The sequence below is a fragment of the Zingiber officinale genome, chromosome 8B, assembly GCF_018446385.1.
Source record: "Zingiber officinale cultivar Zhangliang chromosome 8B, Zo_v1.1, whole genome shotgun sequence".
NCBI lineage: Eukaryota > Viridiplantae > Streptophyta > Magnoliopsida > Zingiberales > Zingiberaceae > Zingiber > Zingiber officinale.
The window spans coordinates 16,958,312-16,982,411 of record NC_056001.1 but is presented as its reverse complement, the minus strand read 5'-3'; the positions used below and the strand labels follow the sequence as shown (position 1 = coordinate 16,982,411).

Below are 24,100 nucleotides of genomic sequence, written 5' to 3'. Positions count from 1 at the left end.
CAAAACACCAATTGTTATAAATATGCATATGTATCATCCAAATATAGTTTATTTACTTATATATGATTTGAACCATGTAATAAATTTTTCTTCGTAAAATCGATCAAACTCGTGTGTCGACAATTCAGAATATAAATTTTGTAATATCTTACTAAAAAAACCCCTGTGTCGATAATTAATTGTATTCTTGTTTTCTTTCCTAAAAGCAAGCAAGTAAATCAGCATTAACTCACTAAACCATACATTTGTTTTAGATGACATACATCGCGAACTCATTTGTTTTTTTATGCTAAAATCGAATTAAAAAGTTTTGCTCCGTGGACTCGCAGTTTGAACCGAATGGTCATTCTAATTGTTATTTTTGTGGAAACCCCTTCCTCATCGTCCCTGAACTCGACTGCTGGGGGCCAAGGAAGTCTGACCCGAACGTGTCAGTGGGCCCCTCCCATGACAATTCTTCCACGTCGCAAATCTTGACTAACACACACGTACAAAATCTAGATCCAACGCGTCTGATGTCATCTCCTTCGCCGCCCCGTCTTCGACGACGTCTCCAGCAATTTCGGCACCTGCATTGCATTTGCTCGAAACAATAATATTACCCCGAACCTTCTTGTCGTACGTAGTCATCGCAGTTGACTTCTGGGGCGGCGGCCGGGGAACGTGCTTCTGACCATGACCGCCATTATTCTGTGCGTTTTCACTTTTCTGAATCCGAATGCGAACCGATCGATCGCTAAGCTCGAATTCTTGTTTTCTGATTGGATCGATCCGGTACGTACGTAGTTCATCACCTCTAATCGATAAGACATGGACTCTCTCTATGGTTCCCTGAAAGCCCTCATTTAAAATTCTTCTTTATGGACATTTATAAATATTAATTTATTTCATTCCTGTCCATTACTGGGCATGCAGAATATAACGATCGACCTTAATCGGAATGGGTTGAATTGAAGCGGATCTGGACGAGGACAGTCGACAGGTAAATGTTTCTGAAACCGGGGCACATTATATTAACACACTGCATGATCATGCAACCGCGTTAATTAGTCTTTAGTTTAATTTAATAGGACCGGTCAGTACTCTACTTATCTATCTATTTATCTATAATTAAAACGGAACCATACCATACGTTGAATCATCGACTGTCGTAGATCGAGCTATACATCACCCACACACACTATATACTGCGGATCATCTGATCCTTATTGTTCCATTATCACATTACTTAACTCCAAACATATAGCACAAATTGTTTAACTGATAGATACCAAAGATGAGTTGCGATGAGCATTGGATGGTGGTGGAAGAGCTCAACCGAGCTCAAGAGCTCACGAGCCAGCTCCAAGCTGTTCTGCTGCCGTTGCTTCTGCCTGGAAGCCGAAGGTCGGAGTTGGCAAGGGATCACTTGAGGGAGATGATCAGGTGCTCCACCTCCGCCCTCTCTGCGTTGCAGGCTTGCGGTTCGCCTGCTTCGGGGTTCGATATGATCGCCGCCGACGGCCAACGCATGAGTCCGGAGCATGAGAAAGTGAGGAAGGACCGGGAGGGTGGTAGGAGCTGGCCTCCTAAAGATGCCAAGAGAAGGCAAGCGTACATGGCTCATTAATTATTTATCTTAATTAGCACAATTAGATTGATTATATATGCAGATCTTGCCTGATTATTCCTTGTTAAATTTTCTTAGTAATTATTGCACAAGTACAATATTAGGGTTTTCTGATGACCAAGATGTCGTAATTATCAATGATTTCCATGCATTTTTCCAACATTAATTGGCTAGCTAGGGTTTTAATTAGACGTTCTCATGGGGCCAATTCATCTCTATGGTTATCTATTAGACTAATTAATTACTTAGTTTCGATCTATTTTGCAGGAGGAACGAGGATTCTTGGTCGATAATTACAACAACCCCTCATGAAGATGGGCATAAATGGAGGAAGTGTGGTGAGAGGCAGATCCGTGGCTCCAAACGTCCAAGGTTCGTGTGTATACATACAGTACCATATATACATGAACGTATAGTTTTTTTTTTTTTTCCATTTTCATTGAATATTAATTATATTGTGCATGATTAATTGACATGTACAGGAGCTACTACAGATGTGTTTATGGCAAGGAGCAAGGTTGCGGTGCAAAGAAGACGATACAAGAAGAAGATATCGAATATAATCCGCCAAAATATCGCGTAGTTTATGCAATTGTGCATGCTTGTGCTAGCACTTCGCCCCCCTTGCTCAACAACAATTTGGTGCCTCTACTTGATACCTCCTTCGACTTAAACAATGTCGAATTCTCAGCAAAGCAAAAGGTAGTGTATCCTTTGCCGTACGAGGGCGGCAAGAATGAGATGGTGTTAGAATTACCAATATCGACAGAGTTGGATGCAATTTTTGAAGCAATGATGGATACCTACTTTGGAAGAGATGAAGTAAATAATCTAATTAGCTAGGTCCAATTCATTATATTTTTTAATTGCTCAAATTGAGTAGTACAAGTAATTATAATTACTCTTGTGTCATCTTAAGCCAAAAGATGCTAAGTGTGATCGATGCTTCTAGCTTTTGCCCTATGTATGCTTCCAAATTATATTGTGGTTAAAAGTAATATATGAATTAATGTAATGAATCTAGTTATTGTTATAATTAATTAGTAAAGAGATTGTTAGCTCAAATTTGTAATTATTCCAAAAAACTCAAGGAGCTTAATTTCTTCGTACGTCATGTGACAAAGGGACGGTGTTCTCATATTCTCGTTGAATAAAGTGTTGTTTTCTTAATTAATTCACATACAGGATAAAAAAACAATCAAAATAAAAATATTAGGACATATTTTGATAGTAGAGAAACATTAAGAGTATTTTGCTAAATCCCTGAAAATTGTCAAGGGCATTTTGAAAATTGCCTAGTTTATTATTAGGTATTGGGCAAAGGATTTGTGATATGCTATATAGAGCCTTTTAACTCAAATCCATCTCTACCGTCCATCGCAGAATTGGAATGCTACGATTTGATTTGTCGTGATCGACCGTTTCAAATTTGGTCGCTTCTCGCTTTGGCTTCCGTCGGAGCTCGCGAATCGCGATGGCGATGGCGATGGCGACGATCGCAGCGACGCGCGGGAACAACCAGCGATTCCGAGCGCCGCCTCCCTCCCCGATTGCAACCGGAAAGGGACGCAGATCGGCAGCGGTCGATGATCGTGTGTTCTCCGATTACCTCGACAAATCGCTCCGGGTCCCCGATCTTTCCCTTCCGGGACCCTACTGCCGCTCCAAGTCCCCGATCAAGGATCCGGTGGAGGTTGATCTGCGTTCTTTGTTATCCGGAGATGAGTCCATAGCCCGTCGTGTGCTTGCCGCAGCCGCGGAGATTGGCGCGGTCCCAGTGGTCGGCGGGGGCGAGGCATTGGCGGAGGAGGTCAGGGCCGCGATTGAAGCGGGCAAGGGGGTCATGAATCCTGAGGGGGAGAGGTTGAGTAGGTACATTGAGAAAAATTGGTTCGCACGGAGGGATGGAACCGTGCAGGAGTTCGTTTGGTATCGGATGCGGAGCCCAGAGACGGAGCGGCTTCTCCAGCGGACCTGGCCTGGATCGTATCTTGCCCTCAGGTATGTTTCAAAATGCTATATTTTGTTCTCCCCTTTTGCCATGACCAGCAGGAAACTCATTCGATTGATTCGCAGTGAATTTCAATATGATTTACTGACTTTTTTGGCTTTGGTTTTTGAATTACTTCTCCATGATATCGCTTATTCTGTTGTTGTGTTTGTTTCCCGCTATCATTAAAACTCTTAATCACTTTTGAAATTTGCTGCAAATTTGTCGACAGTTCTTATTGGCCATTGCTAAATTTGAATTGTTTGGGAGAAGGATTTGGGTAAGCTAGTCTCGTAAGATGTGACAATTTGGAATCTAGTGTTCAGCACTAGAAGAAGCTTCATAGAATAAAGAATTGACTATTTGATGATGTATCAAATAATTGAGATGAAGACCCATCTACAAGTTCACACGATACCTCCAATGTTGTAGACATCTTCATATGACAAGTCAAATACTCTTGACTAGCTTTTGTTGTTAAATTCTCATCATCAATGTCCAAAAGTTCCATAATCCCTTCTTGTCGTTTCTTTTGGGCATAAGAAGACTCATTGGAATTATTTCATGTGCCCTTGTTTGCTTAATGTAAACAAGCCTACAATGGTTCGACCTTCAAAGAATGTGATCACACTTAGTTTCCAATAGCACATTACTTCTAACATTTCTTTTTTATTTTGACTTTTCCCTTTGGAAGAGGCAGCATAGAACTTGCTCCTGCTTTATTTGCTTGTTCCCTGGGTATCATCACTTCGTTCCATTATGAAAAATAAATAAATAAATCCTTGGAACCAATTATGACAAGGGATGGTAAGGAAAAGAACTATTGCTGGCAAAAGAAATTCCGGCAGTCTAATTTGTTCTTGATGTAATTCCAAAGTGAATTTCATATACATTGCAGTTAGATAACTCTTTTCAGGGACAACATGGAGTGTATTGCGTTAAGGCTGGATACTGTAGCGGATTGCATTGCCAAAATTCTTTCTAAATATGTCACAGATCCAACACCCACCAAAAGACTTAGCGAGGTTCAGTCAACCCTTCATCTGAGAAAGCAAGTATCCCCTTACACCACAAGTAAAACACTGGATTCTATTGAAACCAAATCACGTAATTCTGATGTTTTGAGTCTCCACATTTGCGGCGATCATCATGAATTTTGCATCCATCATCCAGAAGGCTCTATAATTATCATGTTGCGGGCAGGGGACATTCTAGTTACAATCGGTAAAACACTCCAGGTAATATAATTTCTAGTCAGGGAAACAATGACTTTTGCTTATTGAAGTTGGTTTTCTGCTCTCATGCAGGAATTGTGCAATGGAGAGCTAAGGAGTGCCTCAGCGGAAGCACTTTTCCAGCCAGTAGATGATTCATTTACCTCATTCTCGCTTGAATACATGTGCTGTCCACTAGTTCTGTCTCATGAGCCTGATCCTGATCCTGAAACAAAAACGATCTCTTTAACTGATCAATTGCTGGTGGTTCTTTTTTTTGTTCTGTTATACTGTTTTGTCACCTAGATCTTGCAGTGTGTTGTTCGGAGGAAGAAAACTGGTGTTTCATCTTCTTCTGTGCTTAGAGATGGCCTGCAGCTGTTGACTGCTGTTTCTTCTCCTCTTTTCCTCCTTTTTGCCTTGTGTGAAAAGGCCATCTGGTGGATGCTTCTCATGTCCTCGTGTAGTATTTTGTGGATTAGTGAAAGATTAATTGACACTGCTTGATGGCGTATTCTTTGTTTTTATTTTGTGGTTTATACAGCAGCTTGAGATTGGATCAAAAATGCCTATTTGTTTCGTAGAAAATAATTTTCTAAAAATTATTATTATTATTATTTTATTTTTCTAATGTCTGGCATAATATTTGACAGAGCTAAGCATAATGAAATTGTCTGTTCCAGGAAGATCAGAGCCTTCTATATGAATGTTTAACGCGAAATATGATGATACCTTATCGCAAGATATTCTTGCCGCGGAAGATAGCTGGTGAACCCATAGACTGCTTCTGGTGCTGCTTCTTTTGCTTCGCCAAGAAAAGCGAAAGTACTAAGACACTGAACTTCTTCCTCGTTGTTAAACATGGTTTTTGTGCTCCATCAGTGATCATTCTAGGGGACAAAAAGTCATCCTTTCTGCTCAGCATTTGGCGTAGCGAAACCTTAGGTCTTCCATTCACGATCTGAAGTGCTTGTGATTCATGCTCTTCAGAACCATTGAGCTTTCTGCTGAGGATCTGCCCAATCGAAAGAGAGGGGGCATCTCTTCTATGACTTGGTCCTGCAGAAATCAAGCTTATTCCATTCACATCAAGTATCCATGAGCGCCTTTGATGAGGGGCTGCCGAGTTCTTGAATTTGGTGTTGGTTAGATTTGATCGACGAGTCCTATCATTGTGGAGCTTCCATTTCCTAAGTGCTTCTTCAATTGCAAGCCTACCTTGATTTGCATCTTCACCCTTCTTTAGGGCCTCATGTAAGGCTTTCCTACTTGTTTCAACATCTGCATTCGCTTCTTCCAACTTTTTGAGTAACTCCAGTTTAGACTCCTGTGCTCCTTTCAGATTATTCATAGCAGCTTCCATTCTCTTTCTCAGAGTTTGATCAGCACCTTGGGCTCTTTTGATCAGCATGTCATACTTGTCAACAGCAATCGTAACTCCAGATGCAGTTCGCGACTCAGCATCTGTTTTTTCACCATCTGTTAACGATTTGACTTTGGAAAGAGTTGTAGCCTCTGCATTCCTGGCTGCAGCTTCCACTTTTTTAGCTGCGGCAAACCTCAGCTCGGCAGCCTTGATACCAGACTTAGCCTGTTGGATATCAAGAGATAACTTGGACATTTCAGTTTTAGCAGCTGCAGCAATTCTTTTGAACTTCTCTGTGTCAGATCTTAGCTCTTTCATACAACTCAATACATCGGAAGAACTTCTATAATCTCGCCTTTTTGTGCCTTTAATTAGATTTGTTTGATCTAATGTTAGGCTTATTTCTTTCTCCAAGCATGAGACTTGAACAGTCTTTGAGTTGAGCCTTTCACAGGTTTCCTTAAGCAACTTTTTCTCCTTCTCTATTGCACTTCTTAGAAGTTCAACTGAATTTTGACACCCAACTAAACCGCTTGTAGTCTTCAGGTACAACTTAGCTTGGTTCAATTCCCTTAATGTCGAACAAGGGGTTTGTTTGGTTTGTTCCTGATAAAAAATTTGATCTTTGAATTCTCTATGATTTCCATAATAGATGAAACACTTCTGTTGCTGATTTAAACTAGAAGGCATCATCATTTTATCTGAGCATCTATCAGTTTCTTCAATGGCTTTACTGGCTTCCATATGTAGTCGTAATTTTAAACCATCTGCCTTCTTTTTAGCCATTTCCAGTTCTTTTAGCACACTAAGTGTTTCTCTTTCCTTAAGAAAAAGATCCATCTCCAATTTCACAGTTTGTTCTTCTATTTTCATAAGCTCAACATCCTGGAAGAAGTCACAGGTGTTTTTGATGAATCTACTAACAGAGGTCTAGACTAACAGATGTCACAGGCATGGATAGGAGATCACTAATAAAGGTGGCAAATCCTTATCAAAAGAACAAAGGAGCCTAGAAATGTTCTGATAAGAATCAATACTAAAATTCAGGTCTAACCTATTATCAATTTATGAAGATATTGTTAACAATAAACTGTAGTCCTTTTATGGAGCAAAATTGTGCCAAACATCTGAGCACAGAAGCTTCTGTGAACTTCTTATTTGCAAAATTATAGAGCAATCAATAGGACGAACTTCCAACATGATAACCGAAAGACATGATCATGCAGCAGGCAAAAATACCAAATATTCAAAAGATAAGAGTCAGGAATTGGATCTAGCTGCAGGAGTATGGCTATAAATAACCCTAGAAGTAATAAATGGCCATGTCAGTTGTTCCTGCCTGGTTGGCTGATGGTCCATGCAAGACTTCTCTTGCTGATGCTTTCCCTAGGAAATTACCATCTCAAATCAGAAAAGCAATACTTTTATTCTCTCCAGAATATAAAATGGCAGGAGAAAATGTTCACATTAATGCTCTTTGCTCCTGGTATACTCCAGTTAGGTTAGTAACTTTTCCAATCTTATTTTTCTTTTGTGAGCAAATTTTCCGTCTTTTTTTTCTATCAACCAAAACACAGGGTTCACAGGTGAAACATCCACCACTTGACGCCCTCCACTGGTATGATTATATGCATTAATTGGGAACAAAGATGTGCCTAACCTCCACTCCACTTAATTCACTGAGATGGTCAAAAGACTAAAGTGAAGAAATGGGTCATCCAAAGTAAAACTTCAAATCAAGTGATCAGGATATACCAACTAAAGAGCAAAACTGGCACACCAAATATGCCCATAAAAAGGCAAGATTCTAACCAGAAATTGGATTCAAAATGATTGGCTTATTGCAGGAATAGATAAATATGCCACAGGTTGACTTTCAAGCTAAAAAAGAGACTATCAGCTTATTTGGAAGGAACTTATCAATTATTTCATTAAGCATTTTGGTGAGAGCTATTTCCTGAGGTAAATGCTTCAGAAAGCAAGCTGAGTCATTACTTTCTAGCAATAAAGATTGATTGCTTACTAATTAGAATATAAAACTCAGACAAATAATATTCTTATAAGTTACAAGCTGAAGGGGTCTCAGGTATGAACTTTTCATTGTTTTTTCATCATAAAATGTCTATTGTGTCATTATTGGTGGTACAATTGGAGTGGGGGTCAGCATTTGTGTGATAAACTGCATAAAACCTGAGACCCCATTAATCCATAGAACACCATGTTTCTCTATTCATTTTCTCCTTCTATTGGCATGGGAAAAGTTCTTTATTCGTGTCTATAGCTGGTCATCTCTCACTTCTTTAGTTTTCATCTTATGTGTGATTACCCAGATTCAGGGGTTGTGTTTCTTTTTTTAATTAAAGAAAAAAGAAAAATGAAGAAAACAAAAAAATGGATGTCTTTTATGTGTAAGTTAGATAAGAAAATTAGAATGAGAGGAAAACTATCTTTTCCTTTCTTTTCTCTCAAAATTCATTCAGGCAGAAAGAAAGAGAGCAGTTATCTCAATTGCTCTCACCACTACCTACCATCTCATGCCTTCATGCTCACTTGTCCCCTATCCAATCGTCGTCCAATCTCAAACTTTAATAATAATCATTATAGTAATAATAAGAGTACGACAAAAAATCTCAATTTTTTCTCATCCATTTAAGGAAACCTTACTAGAGAAAATATCATTTTTTCCGTCAACATTTCACTTTCTATTTGTTACTTTCTTTCTCTCCCCCCTTTAAGGAAACAACACTTAAGGGTACTTTAGTGTGTCCAGTAGTGAACCAGACTGAAAGGAGTCAACAAGCACTGGAATATCACCATAGAGTTTCAGGTGGAGCAGTGGAGCTAATATCTTGTTGTCGCCAAAGTGAAACCCAATACCCTATTGTGCTCAATCGGTCTACAACACAAGCGCCAAATAAACCATTTTCTAGTATGATTTTCAGCAAAGTTTTACATACAATCAGAGCATTCCAGAGCTTACAAAAAAAATGATAAACCCAGTTAATCTCATTGACTAGCTCTGGGGTTGACTAGCCCGGCCCACAGAAGGAAAAATTCATGCAAATACGCCATAGCTAGGGATTGAACCGCGGGTGCCTAGGTGACAACTTAGATGTCCTACACCATAGCCCTAGGGACAACATCCAAAAGCTTACAAGTCATGTGGCAGAGTGTTTGGAGACAGTAGGAAACCAAAAGACTAATAGAGAAAAAATTTAATTGTCCAGGTCAATATGTGTGTTCAAAGAGAACTAGAAGTTAGGCTTTCACTTGTATCCATCATCCATCAGTGTTAAAAGAAGAGTTTAGGGAGGATTGAGAAGTCTGTTGTAAAAGTTGTGGACATCTGATTTTATGATACTTTTACTCTTTTAGGAACATTGGCATGAAGAAGGCGAATGGAACAGCCTTGCCCCATAAAAAGTCATTTTTCAGAAACCTTGCAAAAACTACAAGAATTTGACAATAAGTTCTTTCTCTTTCAGTCTAGGGGGCAAACATATTGGTGCCTAATTGCTGAATTGGTTCCACCGGGCTCAAAAGACCAATATTCCAACACCCGATCAGTATTTACTTTGAGTGCATCACCATCAGACTCCTCAAAGGATTCAAAGTCATACTTGTCAGCTTCTGTTTGACTTCCATGTCTACATTCATGTTCCTAGTGCCACTGTAAGCCTTAATCAATCATATAATCATTCATTATCGATAGCCTTCGCATTCTAAGCTATACTGTAATTTATTCCCCGAATCAAACAAGAAAAATCAAAAATTGAAGAGAATGCCCCAAGATCTTCGGCCTCTTGAGCAGTTAAATAAAAGAAAACAATAACCACAACAAGCCCCAGCAGCAAAACGACACGAAAGTTAATGAAAAGAAGCAGAAAAAAAAATGGAGACGGCGGCCACGATTGATTTCTCACTCACCTCGGGAGAAAGTAGAAGCGAGGGGCAGGAATGCGGCCTCCACGCGGCGGAACTCCCGCCGCCAAACCGTTCGACGGCCTCCTTCACCGAGCGGAACGGGACAGAACTGTCCACCTCCCCTCTCCCGCTCCTCTTCTTCGCCTCCTCCTCCACCATTACCCCTGCAGCAGAAGCAACCGAACGAAGCGAAGGAGGCGGCGGAGGCGGCCGCACCTTCATCACCATCGCTCCCTTCTCTTTCACTCAGAGAGATGAAGCTCACACCCATATGAGAGAGAGAGACAGCGCGAGCGCCATGGCAGCGAGGGCAGAGGAGCAGCACCGAGATATGCGCAACCTGTTCACCACGTACCCTCTCTCCTATGCGGAAAGCGTTTCCTCCGTCCGATCATCCACGCGACTTAATCATCGAGAAAAACACAGCTCTTAAAGCACTTCCTCTCGGAGCTACGGCCGAGATAGTTTTGTCGGTTTCTAAACTTGCGGCCGGATCTGGTGCCGCATACTAATCGTAGGGGTGCCGTCGGCACAAAGCACCGTGGACCACGGCTTAAAACAGCGATCCCGTGAGCCAGCCCTGTGGCAGCACACTCGGGAGGCATCGCATCACGAGGGAGGGAGGACGTGGGCTGTGTATTTTAATTAATTAAATTATGAGGGGCCGTCCACTTAAATTCAGTAAAGTCGGTGATATTTAGATTCCGACGCCACGTGGACATCAAAATTCCATTCTCCCCATACAAGAAGCGGTAGCAGAGAATAATAATCCTCTGTGTTGGCTTCTAGCAACAGGTCTTGCGTCGCATGTATTTGTAACTTTTATTAATATATTTAAAATCTCTCTAGTTAATTAAAAAACAATCGAAATTTAATTCCCAAGAGGACGTGGCAGGCATGCATAGGATGCCCTTTCCCTTTCCCAGCTATTAATTGAAATGTACGATAGGCAAGATTGCCATTTCGTGAGTTCAAACAATGGGCTCATTACTCCAGTATCCGATGAAAATGATCATCCAGCTCGACTTGAAAATTTGGCTTGTTTTTTTTTTTTTCTTTTAAAAACTCGATCGATCCAAGAAACTGGCATTAATAGAGCATTTAATGGCTCACATACTTCAACAAGGTACATTAATATACTCGATCAGCGTCACTAGCTAGACCGTTTTATTTTCTTCCATTATATCCCTTCCTCAACTAAGCAAATGGACTGGGAGTGTTGACATCTTCGCCATCATCCATCGCCGCCGCCCTGCGGTCTTCCCCCGCGACGTCGTAGTGGTGCAGCAGCGCCGCTCCCGACAGCACCGCCAGCGCCAGCGCCTGCGCGTGCATCCTGCGTGTAACCAACAAGCAATCAGCCCGCCGGCCCATCTACCTGCAATTCGAAGGCAAATTAACGAGTACCTGGCGTGGATGAGCCGGAGGCTGGTCTTCACCATGGGGGTCCTCCAGCGGGCCACCGCCATCGACGTCCCCAGCGCCGAAGCCCAAACAGCACCTTGATTCATTACAAACACAAACTCTACGGGATTAGTTGATCAGTTCGGCGTAGAGCCGGAAAACAGAGTGACGGAGCAAGGGAAGGTGATGGCTACCGATGCTTGTGAGCTTGTGCTCGGCGACCCATGACTGCAAGGAGATCATCTTCTTCTTCTTCTTTCTCTTCCTGGTGCTTTCAGTGAGGTTTGCAGAGTGAGGTGGTGGTGGGTATATAGCGAGTGAGGAGCCCCATGGTTTTGGTTGGAACCTGTGAACGATGGCCAGAAACCGCAGGCCAACTGATGCCTTTTTGTTTCAGGGAGTGTTATCCGTGGACACGCACGCTGACCCAAGCGATGGAAAGGAGGAATTGAGAGCAGAAGATTCGAGAGGTTGCCGTGGTTTCGACAACACCGTGGGAGTTGGATAAATTAATTATTAAGTGTAAATTTCATTTTACCCCTCGGTCTTTTGTTTTTTCAAAATAAAAGACGGTCAAAAAAATATTAAATAAAACTTAGACTTTGAGGGGTAATATTAATTAATCGGTCCTTTGAAAATATGATTAATAATCAAACAGGCCAATTTGCAGGCCTAACTGAAGCCCATATAAAATGGCCTTCAAGGCCTGATATAGTCACAGTGTCATCTTCTGCTCTTATGTATCTGGCTGGCACCTTGCCTTCCCTTACCTCCCTCGAAACCCTAGTGAGATCAGTCTCATTCCATCTTTCAATGGCGGAAAGGGGCCGCCCCGCACACATACTGCCGCTCCCTGAGCCTCCTCCGCAAGTACTGGGACGCTCCGCTCTCCTTCGACACGTCGACGACCCGCTCGTGTCCCGTCGCCACCCCGTGATCGCCTTCGAGGAGAAGCTCGCTGCGCAGCTCCGTGAGATCCATCTTTTCCTCAATGACAACGAGGAGCTCGCGTCCTCCCACGTGTCGCTGAAACGGGACCTCGGTGCATCCCAACACGAGCTACGCATTGCCGCGGCCGTTGTTGCGGAGTCCAAGGCCCAGACAGACGCTGAGGCCCGTGAAATCTTCGAGCGTTTGTGCGAGGCGGAGGCGGAGGTGCGTCTGATCGAGAGGATGCGCGCCGATATGGCTCAGGTGCAGTCCGACATCCGGGCGTTCAGTGTTGAGAAGGAAGAGCTCGGTCAGAAGCTGCAGTCGCTAAAGGGAGAGATGGCTATAGCTCAATCGAACCACAAAGAAGTACGGACTATCAAAGCCGAGATAGAGGTCATGCGCAAGGAAATCGAAAAGGGCAGGTACGTTAATTGTGAAAGCTTCAGTTTCTCTTTTCCGAATATTACTGCAGATAACCACATTCCTTTACGTGTAAATTATTCTTATTCTGACTAATATTTGATTTAAGACGTACAGTATATGCCATGCTTAATAGGAACCGTTTTCTTTCTTGGTCTATGAACTGCATCAATAATACTGGAGACAAATAAAAGTCCCTCCTGTTTCTGAGGGTCAAACTCAATGCAACATCTGATATGTTAATGGTGATAATCAATATTAACAATTTGCTCCTGTATTCCACTATCCATAGAGCAGCACAAACTTCAAAATTAATAATTGTTTCTTTTGTTGAGAAATTTATATGGATAATAATGTATATCATACGTACAATATCATCTATTTACCAACTCATAAAAAATAATACAATGTCATTTGTGCAACATATGAGTGTGTGTGTATCATAGTTTTCAAGCTTTGTCTATCCCTAATGGATTGACCTAAGATTTTCAAATTGAGGTTTATATTGTGAATTGTCTTAAAGAATTATCAAATCAATCATATCAAACCATGAAAAATAAGTGTTAGATAAAAATTATAAATATGTTAAAATAATTTACATTATTATTCATTAATCATATTTACATTAATGTGAATAATTATTTACATGTTTAATAGTAGAAATGAGAATATTATTAAATTTATATTTAATCATTAATGTTATATGAGTAGTATAATACTAATATACATACAACAACAACAACAACCAAGCCTTATCCGTATGAAGTCATATATATATTGGTCAATCTAAAAACATAGATATCAATTGGCACGTCCAGCAATTTTGGAATTGATACAAAAATGAATATGTTTAATATATAAAGTATCTATAGCTTACAAAATAAATGTTTGAGATAATATTTACAAGTTACAAACTGCCTGTCAAATACAGTAGCTTAGGATTTCAAATCAATTTGGTTTAATCTAAATTCTGAAATCTAAATTGGTTCAAATGAACCAAATATGATGTTTTTGAACTGCATATGCAAACCAAATATCTGATAAGCATTCTCCTTCAAAATTCATTTAGTTGGTCACATATGTGGTCCAAGCAGAGGCTTTTAAAAACATGATTACAAAGGTATATGTTTCCCCAAAGAATACTTTTGTTTTACTAGATTTTACTATTTGGAAGACTAGTTGCCCTCAATTTTTAAAAACACAGTTATAGCCTGGGCATTGCATGAAGATCAACTGCTTAATTCCTGTTGAATGAGTTGATTTTTTTTTTTCGGACAGTAATGGATTCTTGATATGCATCAAAACTCTAAAATGGTACTTATTTTTTATGATTTAACAACAACATCAACCATCATTAAATTAGATTGAGCAGCAATATTAATCATCAAAATGGAAAAATACCTAGAAGCAAACATGCGGGCTATAATGCATGTGGAAAATTGTTTATATTATGTTGTCAAATGTATCTTGGACCAAAATCCTTTTGTGATGCCATGGTGTAGTTTATAGTGCTCCAAATTTGTTATGTTCATTTTTACTTCTTTTGCCTCTCTCCTTTCTTCCACCATAGTTAATCAATTAGGTTAGGGATTGTATGCTTATCCGAATTTATTATTTCCTTTTTGCCTGTTTTCCTCCATTCAACAACTATAGTTTATTATGAAATTTGGAAAAGCATATGCTGCATGTATGCAGTTGACCACGTTTAAAAACAATGTTGAATAGCCATGGCCAATATGTTATTTGAGTAATGTTTTTTGATCATTTTAAATTTATAGTTGCTGATTCTCTTATTTAGCTTTTGATTCTGCATAGGGCTGCAATAGAATTTGAAAAGAAGGCTCATGCTGATAACCTTGGTCAGAGCCAGATAATGGAGAACAATATGATTTCAATGGTTCGTGAAGTTGAAAAATTACGTGCTGAACTTGCGAACATAGAAAAGAGAGCACGGGCAGATGCAGCTGCAGCTAACTTAGGTAGTCTTACATGGTTGATCTTTTGCAGTAGACATTTTTCTTTAATTTCTTATTCTCTCCTTCCATCTATATTCTGCTTCCATTTCTTCTACTCTACTGGGCCTTGCTTCTGATTCCTTATGCTTGAAATTGTTCTTCAGTTTATACTAGTAAATAGAACAGTAGAAACTTTAGCTGGTATTCATGCTATGTTTTACAGGTCTTGGGTTTGCTGGAGCTTATGGGACTCTTGAGACTATGTATGCAGCAACTTCATATGCAGGAACTTATCCTTTCCATCAGGTTTATCTTTTGAATTTTTTCAGCTCACCATATAAATTTATATGATAACTTTTAGGGTTAACCTTGTGATCTTTAATATCGTTCATCATCATACGCATTTAAAGTCTTTTTTTTTCTAAAAACTTGCATATTTATTCCATAAAACTGCATTTACTGTTATTGTATGATAACCTTGGCAAGTTTAATTTTCAGATATTGTCTATCACAATAGAAGGCTAACATACACCTCACTCGTTGCTTCTTAGGTCCAGCCATCTTCTGATGCCAATCCTCAATTTGGATCTGCAGTTACTCCTTTAAGTCAATATGACATCCAGCAGATGCACACTCATAGATAAATGTAAAAATAGCTTGCACAAATCACAATACTACCCAAGGTGATATTCTCATATGCGACTTTATTGTTTAAAACAGTATGGTATGATGCTTTTTCTATATTTATACAGTGAGGAACCATGCTCCATCTGCTTTTGGTCCTCATGCATATTATGCAGGCTAAATCATTCCTGAATGTCTCGAAGTCCAACTTGATACTGAATTACCGATTTGTTTAATCTTTTTTATCTATATAAACCAAAAAAAAACTATTAATTGTTTGGGTCAAATGTAAAAGGTTCTGTTTGTTGTGGATTTTATGTTATAAATTTCTTAGGTTCATATGTAAAATGGTTTTATAAAGGATTACAAATTTCTTAGGAAGATTAGTTTGATATGTTGAATGTGTAGAATTTTTGTGATATCAATCCCTTGTGTATTAATTTGATATGTATGGTGTACTTATGAACTTGTATATTTTATTTGATGCATCTAACTTCTCTCTTATTTCCTTTTCAGTCTCTTACAGAAATATTCTCGAAGTCTCAGAATCACAATTCAGCCCTTAAAAAAAAATAAAGATTAAAATTGTAATAAAAGGATGTTTTTTGAATAGATTAAAGGTTATCTTGATAAATCTTACCCAGTGTGCTTGAGGTAGTATTCACATCCAGCAGATGCTTGCCTATATGCCAATTATAACTTGCTTCTCTACTGCTTCCCAATGTGTGTGTAAATATATAGTTTTTTTTTTTTATATAAAAATGGTTTGCTACATATGCTGATATGTATCTTTAGCTTAGTTAAAGCCCGTAGATTCATTCAATTTAGTTTTTGCAAGAATCAGTTCTTTCAATCCTTTTTATGGTTATTCATAACTATGTCCCTTGTAATATATAGCCTTCACTCCTATTCATATATTTTCTATTGACGATATCCTTAAAGCTGGTAATCTTTTCAGTTATTAAAAAAAAACTATTGGTTTTGTATCCAAGTTTGTGCAGTATAAAGAAGGTGCTGACAGTGTTAGTCTGTATTTGAAATTTGAAGTGTGTAACAACTGGTGTTCACCCAACATTTTTCAAATTTGTTATGGAAAGTGGATCGCCATAGATTTAACTTGTGTTTGGATAATTGATAAGGATGGTCACAGTTCATCTTTTCAAATTGCTATCTTAAATTTGTACCCCTGCGTGGTTAATGACTGAGGTTACATTCTCATTGTATCTTGCTTTTATATTGCAGGACCATAGGCTATATCGAGCTTTGGAAAAGATAGCCTGAGCGCCCTCCATCTCATTATTTCAAAGCTAACTATCTAATATCTGTACCTCTAGTGCAATCTGCATCTTCCAGATTATGATCTCTTAGTTTTCCCTTTCAATATGTTAAGTGTACAAAATTGTATTGCTATGGCAGTAAACGTGCCCCTGGTTTGGCTGACATATTTTGTAGTTTGGAGCACTTTTCCTCCTAATGTATTCTTTGTACAATCCGATGTCTGTGAATACTCAATCAAACGGGTTGAGTTCAGATATCAATGACTCAGGTGGTTGTGCGTATTTTCAGAAAGTCCTGGTGTTTATAATAATTTGATTTTTTTTATTAGCAGTTTTGTATGTTATTGTATCCGTTGTCTACTGTTAATGAGTAATGGTTTTTTTTATCTTTGGGAGGAATTGAAATGTTAAAAATACTTGTTCATAATCTTCAATAATTAAATTTGGATTTCATACTTTAACTTACTCCAATAATTAAATTTAGATTTCATACAAATTAATTATTAATGTATGATTATACACTAATATTTTGTATGTTAATATTGAGTTTATTTGATTTAATTTTAGTAAATTTGGTTATTTGTGGATTATAAAGGAATATATACTTAGTCGAACGAAATGAATTTAAATAATATTTGCACATTGATTTTTTCTAGAAAGTTGAAAGGGAGTGTTAGAGCATTCATATCATATACTCTAAATATACATTTTACTTTAAATTTTATATTTTATCTAAAAAAATCCTTTGCATTATATAGTTCCCAAAATTTAAATTTTATTAATAATAATTTTTTAAATTTAGAGAATGAAAATGCTACTTTAAATATTAAAAAATTATTCTCATGTTTCTTTTTCTACCTTAACATAATGGTAAAGTTATTATTAGTTATTATTTCGTGATCAAAAGCTTTTGTTCTTTGTAATTATTTCTTCTAGAAAGCTGGTATAAATTATTGATATCAAATATTGGGTATTTATTAGAAAGCAGCCTTCATATCAATGTATTGTAAATAATGACAACATCGACTCAATTCTTAAAATACTGGATTCATTATAAATTGATAGAAGACAAGTAGAAAATCCTTTAAACTTAATCAAGTTATTGGTAGATTTAATTGAGTTAACAAAATTGGCAAAATGCTTTTGATTTTTTTTTTTTTTGATATTTTTGAAACTTAAATATAAATCTGTTTAAAATCAAATTTCAAAATTTCGAAACCCCATTATTTTAAGGCCTTTACAAATAAATTCCAAATTAAATCCAATTCGAATTAAAGTATATTTAATAGCATTATTATTATTATTTATATATATATATATATATATATATATAGTAAGTCGCTCGTGGTAAAGAAATACATTTGCATGGCGCACATGAATATAAACTTTAATAATATTATTTTGAACGTTTGTAGTTTAATATTAGCAATGGCGGGCGGACCGGGGCGGGTGGTGGCCTTGCCCCTTCTTAATTGTTACCGATTTTAATAACAAATTTTAAGTTTGTATCTCTTAATTATACGGCATTATTTATTGGTTCTTTCGATCATCCTGCACTGTTTTACGTAGCCATTAAAATTTTATAAAATGAGAATTTATATTTATGTTTAATTTTCGCGGTGAAATTTAAACGGCTGATGTTGAAAATGATTACCAAGACGTCACAATAACCGCTACACTACTTTGTAGCAGTTATAGTTACCATGAACCGATTCGGCGACATGCCGTTATAATGTTGTTTGGTATGCCAGAGCTGGTGGTTTATATTCACCGGAGGTGGTACTCACGGTGCCGTGCCTGCACTTGCTCCGCCGCCGCCCCCATTTGATTTTTCCCAGATACACCGCCACCGCTTCGCGTCGAGACCTCTCCTCCCGTCCCTCTCTTCCACAAGGCCTCCGCTTTCCCCGGCCGCCGCCGCGTTATGGCGGCTCCCGTATTACTCGAGAGCTCATTCGTCCATGATTTGGGAGCGGCAGCTGTGACAACCGCTGTTTTCCTCCTCGTCCTCCAGTTCTGGGAGGAGCTGGCTAAAAGAGGCGTCTTTGAACAGGTCAGCTCTGCGATCCTATTCGCTCGATTGCCTCGTCAATTCGATGAGATTTTTGAGGATTGTACGTAGTTTTTTTTCCCCTCTCTCAGCGTTTATAGAGTATAATTATTTTCTGTTTGACTGCCATTCTGCCAAACAATGGCGGAGCCAACAGGTACCCGGGCTGTAGCCCGGAGCCGAACGGCAGTTAAAAAGGCAAAAAACTTGGTTTTACTGTGGAAAAAGGGTAAAAAGTGAACAATAGGCGTCCGTGTCGGCGTAGCCCACAGCCCGGGTAAAAAATGCTGGCTCCGCCCGTGCTGCCAAAATCCATTAAAATTCGTGGGAAATTTGCTGCATGCCTCTGAGTTCCAGCGCTATGTGATCTGCAAGTAAGCTCTCCTAAGGTCCTCACGGGCTTAAGTTGAGATGGTAAGCGATGGTACAATCTGTACCTAAGAGTGAAGGTTTAAATTCCAGAGTTGACAGGACGTAAATCTTTACACCCATCACAATTCACCCTTCCATCCACATTATCTCTCAGTTATCGTGATTTCTCATGATGATTTTGAGATGGATTGACGAGAGCGCGGGGGTTAGGACGAACGTATTCACTTTTTTACACTAAGCACATGACAAGACATAGTGTCTACTTCGAGGAGGAGGAGGAGGAAATGGATCCAACAAAAGGGGGAGGAGGAAGCTTATAAATAATCTTTTGATCCGCAGTGGAATCACTAGTTAAAGGTGCAAAGTGATATGTCTAAATGCAAAATCTAGATTCCTATAGCCTAATAGGACTGTTATGTGTTTTTTCATTGACTTAAATTTGTGCCACTAAACATGAGGATATTGTTCAGATTAACATACATCGAAAGCACTACATAAACAAAAGCAAAAAATATAACTCAATTTAACTAAACAAAGCATGTATTTTTATAGTTGTCCAATAACATGATGCAACAAACAAAACATGTAACTTTATCTAGTGCAACATTACAGTAAGTTTTGGACTAAATTGTAACTTGTTATTTGTATTCTCCAAACAACTCATAACTTCCTTCATTTGCCACAAAATGCGCCTTCTTTTGGACCGACACACCATGCACATGATTAACCTTATGTATGAACTTCCTTAGTTAGCTTATGTTTTCGAGTGTCACTCACAATACTTTTAATCGGCTACACAGTGTGCCTTCCTTTGGGCTGACACACTATGCGCATGACTTAGAAACCAAACTAGATTTATGAGCTTCCTTAAACATACATTTGTCATAAAGAATAACTTTCCTTTGGGCCAACCATCTTTAGCATGGATGTACATTCTATTAGATCGTGAACACATGGGGGGAGGGGGATGAATCACGTGATTTTGAAAATATTCTTTTCTTTTAAAGAATATCGAGTTTGCAGCGAAAATAAAACTAAGGAATAGAGGCGAGAAAAAGAAAGAACAAGTGCTAAAACAAGTAAGTTATTACTTGGTTTGGAGCCTTTGAGGATTCTTACTCCGCCTACACTTGTTAAGTGCTTTCGTTGGGCAATCACTATAAGTTCGAAAATGAGTTACAATTTGAGTACACAAACTGTAAAATGAAAGATTACCGACAACAAGATAGTATGAATAGAATTCCCTAATCGTTGGTTGTCAGAGGAGCATTATAGCGTTGTAGGAGCTTCTTCGGAGCAGCACGCAGGAACGAAAGTCGTAGCAATTAATGATTTGAAGTTGTTAGCCGAAGCCTCCTTTTATAGCTCCATCCGGACGCCTGGATCTCCTCCCGGGCACCTGGGTTGTGCTGACGTGGCAAGCTCTCGTCGAAACTTCATCCTCGAAATTTATCCACCTTCGGGCGCCTGGACCGTTGACGTGGGTTCGGCTAATCATCGCGCTCCAACTCAGCTTCTGGATGAGTTTTGTTGGTCTGGGCGCCCGTCTGGGCGAAACTAATCAGGCACCTGGACAACTTATGTTCACCTCTTCTCTTTCCTGCAAAAAAAGAGATAGTCCAGGCAACCAAGTTAGCACAATAAGATAGTAGTATTAATTAGATTTTGTCTCCCTGAGACTAGGATTTAGTCACGGACTCAGCTTAGGTTTTCCAAATTGGATCTTTTTTTAACCTCTTCTGAATGTGATTTTCAGCAAAAAAAAAAAACCCCTAAAATAGCGTTGTTAATCACATTCTTTGCGGATATGCGAAAAACTTGATCTATAGCTTAAATCCTAACCTATGCATACTACATTCGATGAATATGCATTAATTCGACGAATATGCATTAATTCGAGGCTGTACAATTGAATCGAATACAAAACGATGCATATTTTCCAAATCATCGAAATAATCCCAACACATTAAAAATATGCATTGTTGACGATAGGCCACAGCTGAGCAACGGCTTTATCTCCGTTCTCATCTATCAAAGTGAGGAAGATGGTGCATTGGCTAGATGACTCCGATGTTGACCGTGAGAGGACAAGAACCCTGATGCCGTGAACGAGCCTCCATGGCAAAAACAAGAATTGGGAGATGAAAACGTCAGTAACTGGGCTAGGGAGGGGTCCTCGACGTAGTCATTCAGAAGCTCAAGTCAGGTAAATGGTGGAAGAATAAAACGAAGAGCAAGGATGATGAATAGTAAGTTTTGATGGCGAAGATTAACGTAGCGTTGCATACCTGTGCATGTAGGTGGAGACCCCATTATAAAGTGCTATTTTTTCTCTGTGCACGAATATTGATGCATTACCAATATAGGACCGACTGTTCTGACATTCTGATAACTTTCCTGAAATAGATCCATCATTTTTGTACTTTGCAGGGTATAGAAACTTCCACTGTACGATTCGTGCGGAGCATATATCCCTTTGATTCTCTGACAACGATTACATAAGATGCCAAAAATAAATATTAGATCGTTGAGCTGATGGGCTATTAAGACGCTTTGATGGTAGGTCGGCCAAATCCCCTTGAACGTCCGCACGAACCTTATTCTCGAACAAGGTCGGGTCAAAGAATGCTGACAACTGAGGACTCAGCTTCTTTGAGGACTCGGCCTCCTGAAGGACTCGACTCTTCTAAGGACTAGGAGTCTGGTCGAGCCGAGAGGACTCGGGTCTTCTAAGGACTAGGAGTCTGGTCGAGCCGAGAGGACTCTAGTCTTCTGAGGACTAGGAGTCTAGTCGAGCTGAGAGGACTCGGCTCTTTTCAGGACTCAGCCTCCTTGAGGACTCGGCCTCTCTGAGAACTCAGCGTCTACTCGGGCAAGTAGTCCGGTCGAGCCAAGAGAACTCGACTCAGGATTCCATCAAGCAGGGGGGACTCAGGATCCGGACAAGAGGTCCAATCGGCTGGATTGTTTGGCCAAGTTGTACAACCGCTCTAATCATGAGCGTTGACCTCTCGAACTTGACCACTACCTGAGCCAACTTTTTTGACTTTGACCTTGACCTTGGGGGCCTTACCTTATTCGTCGTATCACCGACGATAAGTTATTCCTAAGCTCTAATACCGATTGAAAGAATACGATACATTGAACTTAATCAAATGATGCATCTACAATAGGATCTAACTATCATCTATCTAAGGCTAAAACTGAAATCAATACAATAGCAATATGAATGGGATGACCTGAATCCATCTCAAGAGCCATTGTATCCGTTACTTGTCGTTGTAGTTGATTCTTGCAAGCACAACGGATGACCTTCTATGAGAATGGACGGCAACCGAATCTTAGTCTCAATGGGGAAGAGCCTATGGAAGAAGAAGAAGAGACAAATCAAAGATGCCCCAATTGAATGAATTCTTCTCTCCTATCAAACCCATCTTATAGGAACCATTCACATAAAGCTAATAACCCATTAACAGTCCATTAATATTAATGAAATATGTTAACAGATTTACATATTGAATCCACGCCCACTAATCTAAACCCTTTCATGCTTAAAGCATTAGATACCCTAATTCCTTAATGGTAAATAGTTGTGTTGTTAATCTCATATTAGCCCACCTAATGCAGAATTAAATCCTTCACAAATAACTTAAACTACCAAATTTCTTGTGTGTTAGAAACTGGGCAGGAAGCTTGTCCATATAAGTGCAGGATTGGTTTTCATGCTTTGCTGGCCTCTTTTCAGGTATGATCAAGAGTTCGATACAAAATTGATTTTCCTCTTTAATTAATTAGATTGATCTGGTACTTGCACTCGCCGCATGCAGCTCAGGAACTCGGGCACCATTTCTTGCAGCATTCGCTCCAGGAATTAACATTTTCAGGATGCTTCTTTTGGGTCATGGAATATCCAAAAATGAAGCTACAGTCAAGTCAATGAGCAGATATGGAGACCACAGGTTGCAATGCTTTAGATGATGACTTTCTCTGAATAAAATTAACTAGCATTTTTTATGCTCTTTCAAAACTCTTCTCGATCTAATTCTGAGTTTGTACATAATTAGGGAACTTCTGAAGGGTCCACTGTACTACGCCTGCACTATAACATTCTCTACCGCAATATTCTGGAGGACATCTCCCATTGCAGTAGCTGCAATCTGCAACTTGTGTGCTGGAGATGGTACTACATTGATTCTTTTATCAAAAATCAAAATAACAATATATATATAATTCCATTGTCAATGAACAACTTTGAGGCCTGGCCGACCATCAGGTGTGGCCGATATCGTAGGAAGGCGACTCGGAAAGGCTAAACTTCCTCACAACCCTAACAAATCCTTTGCGGGTAGCATTGCGAATTTCTTGGCAGGCTTTGTAGCCTCAGTCGGGTATATATATATATATATATATGCTTTTCCTTGCATTAATCTTTTCTGATGTGTAAATTGAACTATTCTAACCTGAGCCTTTGTGGATTTGCTGAAACTGATCATGAACTAGATACATGCACTACTTCCACACCTTTGGGTTTATCGAAGAGAGCTGGAGAATGGTCATGGGCTTCTTGGTTGCGTCTCTTGCTGCTGCATTTGTTGAATCTCTGCCAATTAGCACAGAGTTGGATGATAATTTAACAGTCACAGTGGCATCCATGTTAGTTGGTGGCCTTGTTTTCTGATGTTGCATTGGATATTAATATTGACGCGTGTTTAGATCCAATCTGATGTTGTATTGGATATTAGTATGGTTTTTTGTTGTTAAAACTATTCCGATCATCTTGGAGTCTTGCATTTCAATTAATATATATATTGCTTCTTGTTCGGTGGATTATATATTTGGATTCTGTAAAAAAATATATTATAAAAAATGGCAGTTGTTTAGCATGCATCTGAATAAGGATTTCTTTTGGCTTTTGCGAATGTGAGAGAGGGATTTGATTTTATTATTCTTGTTTAAATTAAG

At 39.1% G+C, this 24,100-nt stretch overlaps 6 protein-coding genes across 9 annotated transcripts; 4 read left to right on the top strand and 2 right to left on the bottom strand.

Annotated features, from left to right (window-relative positions):
• Positions 1-1,276: 1,276 nt before the first annotated feature.
• Positions 1,277-2,590, top strand: LOC122013561 (WRKY DNA-binding transcription factor 70-like). Its single transcript, XM_042569822.1, has 3 exons — positions 1,277-1,587; positions 1,877-1,981; positions 2,092-2,590. Exons 1-3 carry the CDS (start codon positions 1,277-1,279, stop codon positions 2,450-2,452), a joined length of 777 nt encoding a protein of 258 aa, XP_042425756.1. The 3' UTR covers positions 2,453-2,590.
• A 452-nt stretch (positions 2,591-3,042) lies between these two features.
• LOC122015141 lies at positions 3,043-5,122 on the top strand. Of its 2 annotated transcripts, none has more exons than XM_042571872.1 (3): positions 3,043-3,610; positions 4,516-4,837; positions 4,907-5,122. In XM_042571872.1, the coding sequence occupies exons 1-3, from the start codon at positions 3,084-3,086 to the stop codon at positions 5,117-5,119; spliced, it is 1,062 nt and encodes a 353-aa protein (XP_042427806.1). In that variant the 5' UTR covers positions 3,043-3,083; the 3' UTR covers positions 5,120-5,122. The 2 variants fall into 2 exon arrangements, with proteins under 2 accessions (XP_042427806.1, XP_042427807.1); XM_042571873.1 differs by having other exon boundaries at positions 4,516-4,823; positions 4,907-5,042.
• LOC122015140 (WEB family protein At2g38370-like) lies at positions 4,815-10,465 on the bottom strand. Of its 3 annotated transcripts, none has more exons than XR_006120837.1 (4): positions 10,107-10,465; positions 5,546-7,064; positions 5,116-5,271; positions 4,815-5,039 (listed from the first exon to the last, which is right to left on the bottom strand). XR_006120837.1 is itself a non-coding variant. In XM_042571871.1 (2 exons), the coding sequence occupies exons 1-2, from the start codon at positions 10,329-10,331 to the stop codon at positions 5,547-5,549; spliced, it is 1,743 nt and encodes a 580-aa protein (XP_042427805.1). In that variant the 5' UTR covers positions 10,332-10,465; the 3' UTR covers positions 5,405-5,546. The 3 variants fall into 3 exon arrangements, 1 of the variants encoding a protein (XP_042427805.1); XR_006120839.1 differs by having other exon boundaries at positions 5,116-5,260; XM_042571871.1 differs by lacking the exons at positions 4,815-5,039; positions 5,116-5,271 and having other exon boundaries at positions 5,405-7,064.
• Positions 10,466-11,175: 710 nt separating this feature from the next.
• On the bottom strand, positions 11,176-11,915 carry LOC122016365. The gene is made up of 3 exons (XM_042573637.1): positions 11,702-11,915; positions 11,511-11,604; positions 11,176-11,439 (listed from the first exon to the last, which is right to left on the bottom strand). Exons 1-3 carry the CDS (start codon positions 11,748-11,750, stop codon positions 11,301-11,303), a joined length of 282 nt encoding a protein of 93 aa, XP_042429571.1. The 5' UTR covers positions 11,751-11,915; the 3' UTR covers positions 11,176-11,300.
• Positions 11,916-12,224: 309 nt separating this feature from the next.
• Positions 12,225-17,041, top strand: LOC122016364 (protein FLC EXPRESSOR-like). The gene is made up of 5 exons (XM_042573636.1): positions 12,225-12,862; positions 14,676-14,839; positions 15,039-15,121; positions 15,367-15,498; positions 16,682-17,041. Exons 1-4 carry the CDS (start codon positions 12,246-12,248, stop codon positions 15,457-15,459), a joined length of 957 nt encoding a protein of 318 aa, XP_042429570.1. The 5' UTR covers positions 12,225-12,245; the 3' UTR covers positions 15,460-15,498; positions 16,682-17,041.
• A 1,469-nt stretch (positions 17,042-18,510) lies between these two features.
• Positions 18,511-23,957, top strand: LOC122016333 (probable phytol kinase 2, chloroplastic). Its single transcript, XM_042573595.1, has 6 exons — positions 18,511-18,769; positions 22,816-22,883; positions 22,966-23,097; positions 23,203-23,318; positions 23,412-23,526; positions 23,639-23,957. The coding sequence occupies exons 1-6, from the start codon at positions 18,641-18,643 to the stop codon at positions 23,814-23,816; spliced, it is 738 nt and encodes a 245-aa protein (XP_042429529.1). The 5' UTR covers positions 18,511-18,640; the 3' UTR covers positions 23,817-23,957.
• The last annotated feature ends 143 nt before the right edge of the window (positions 23,958-24,100 follow it).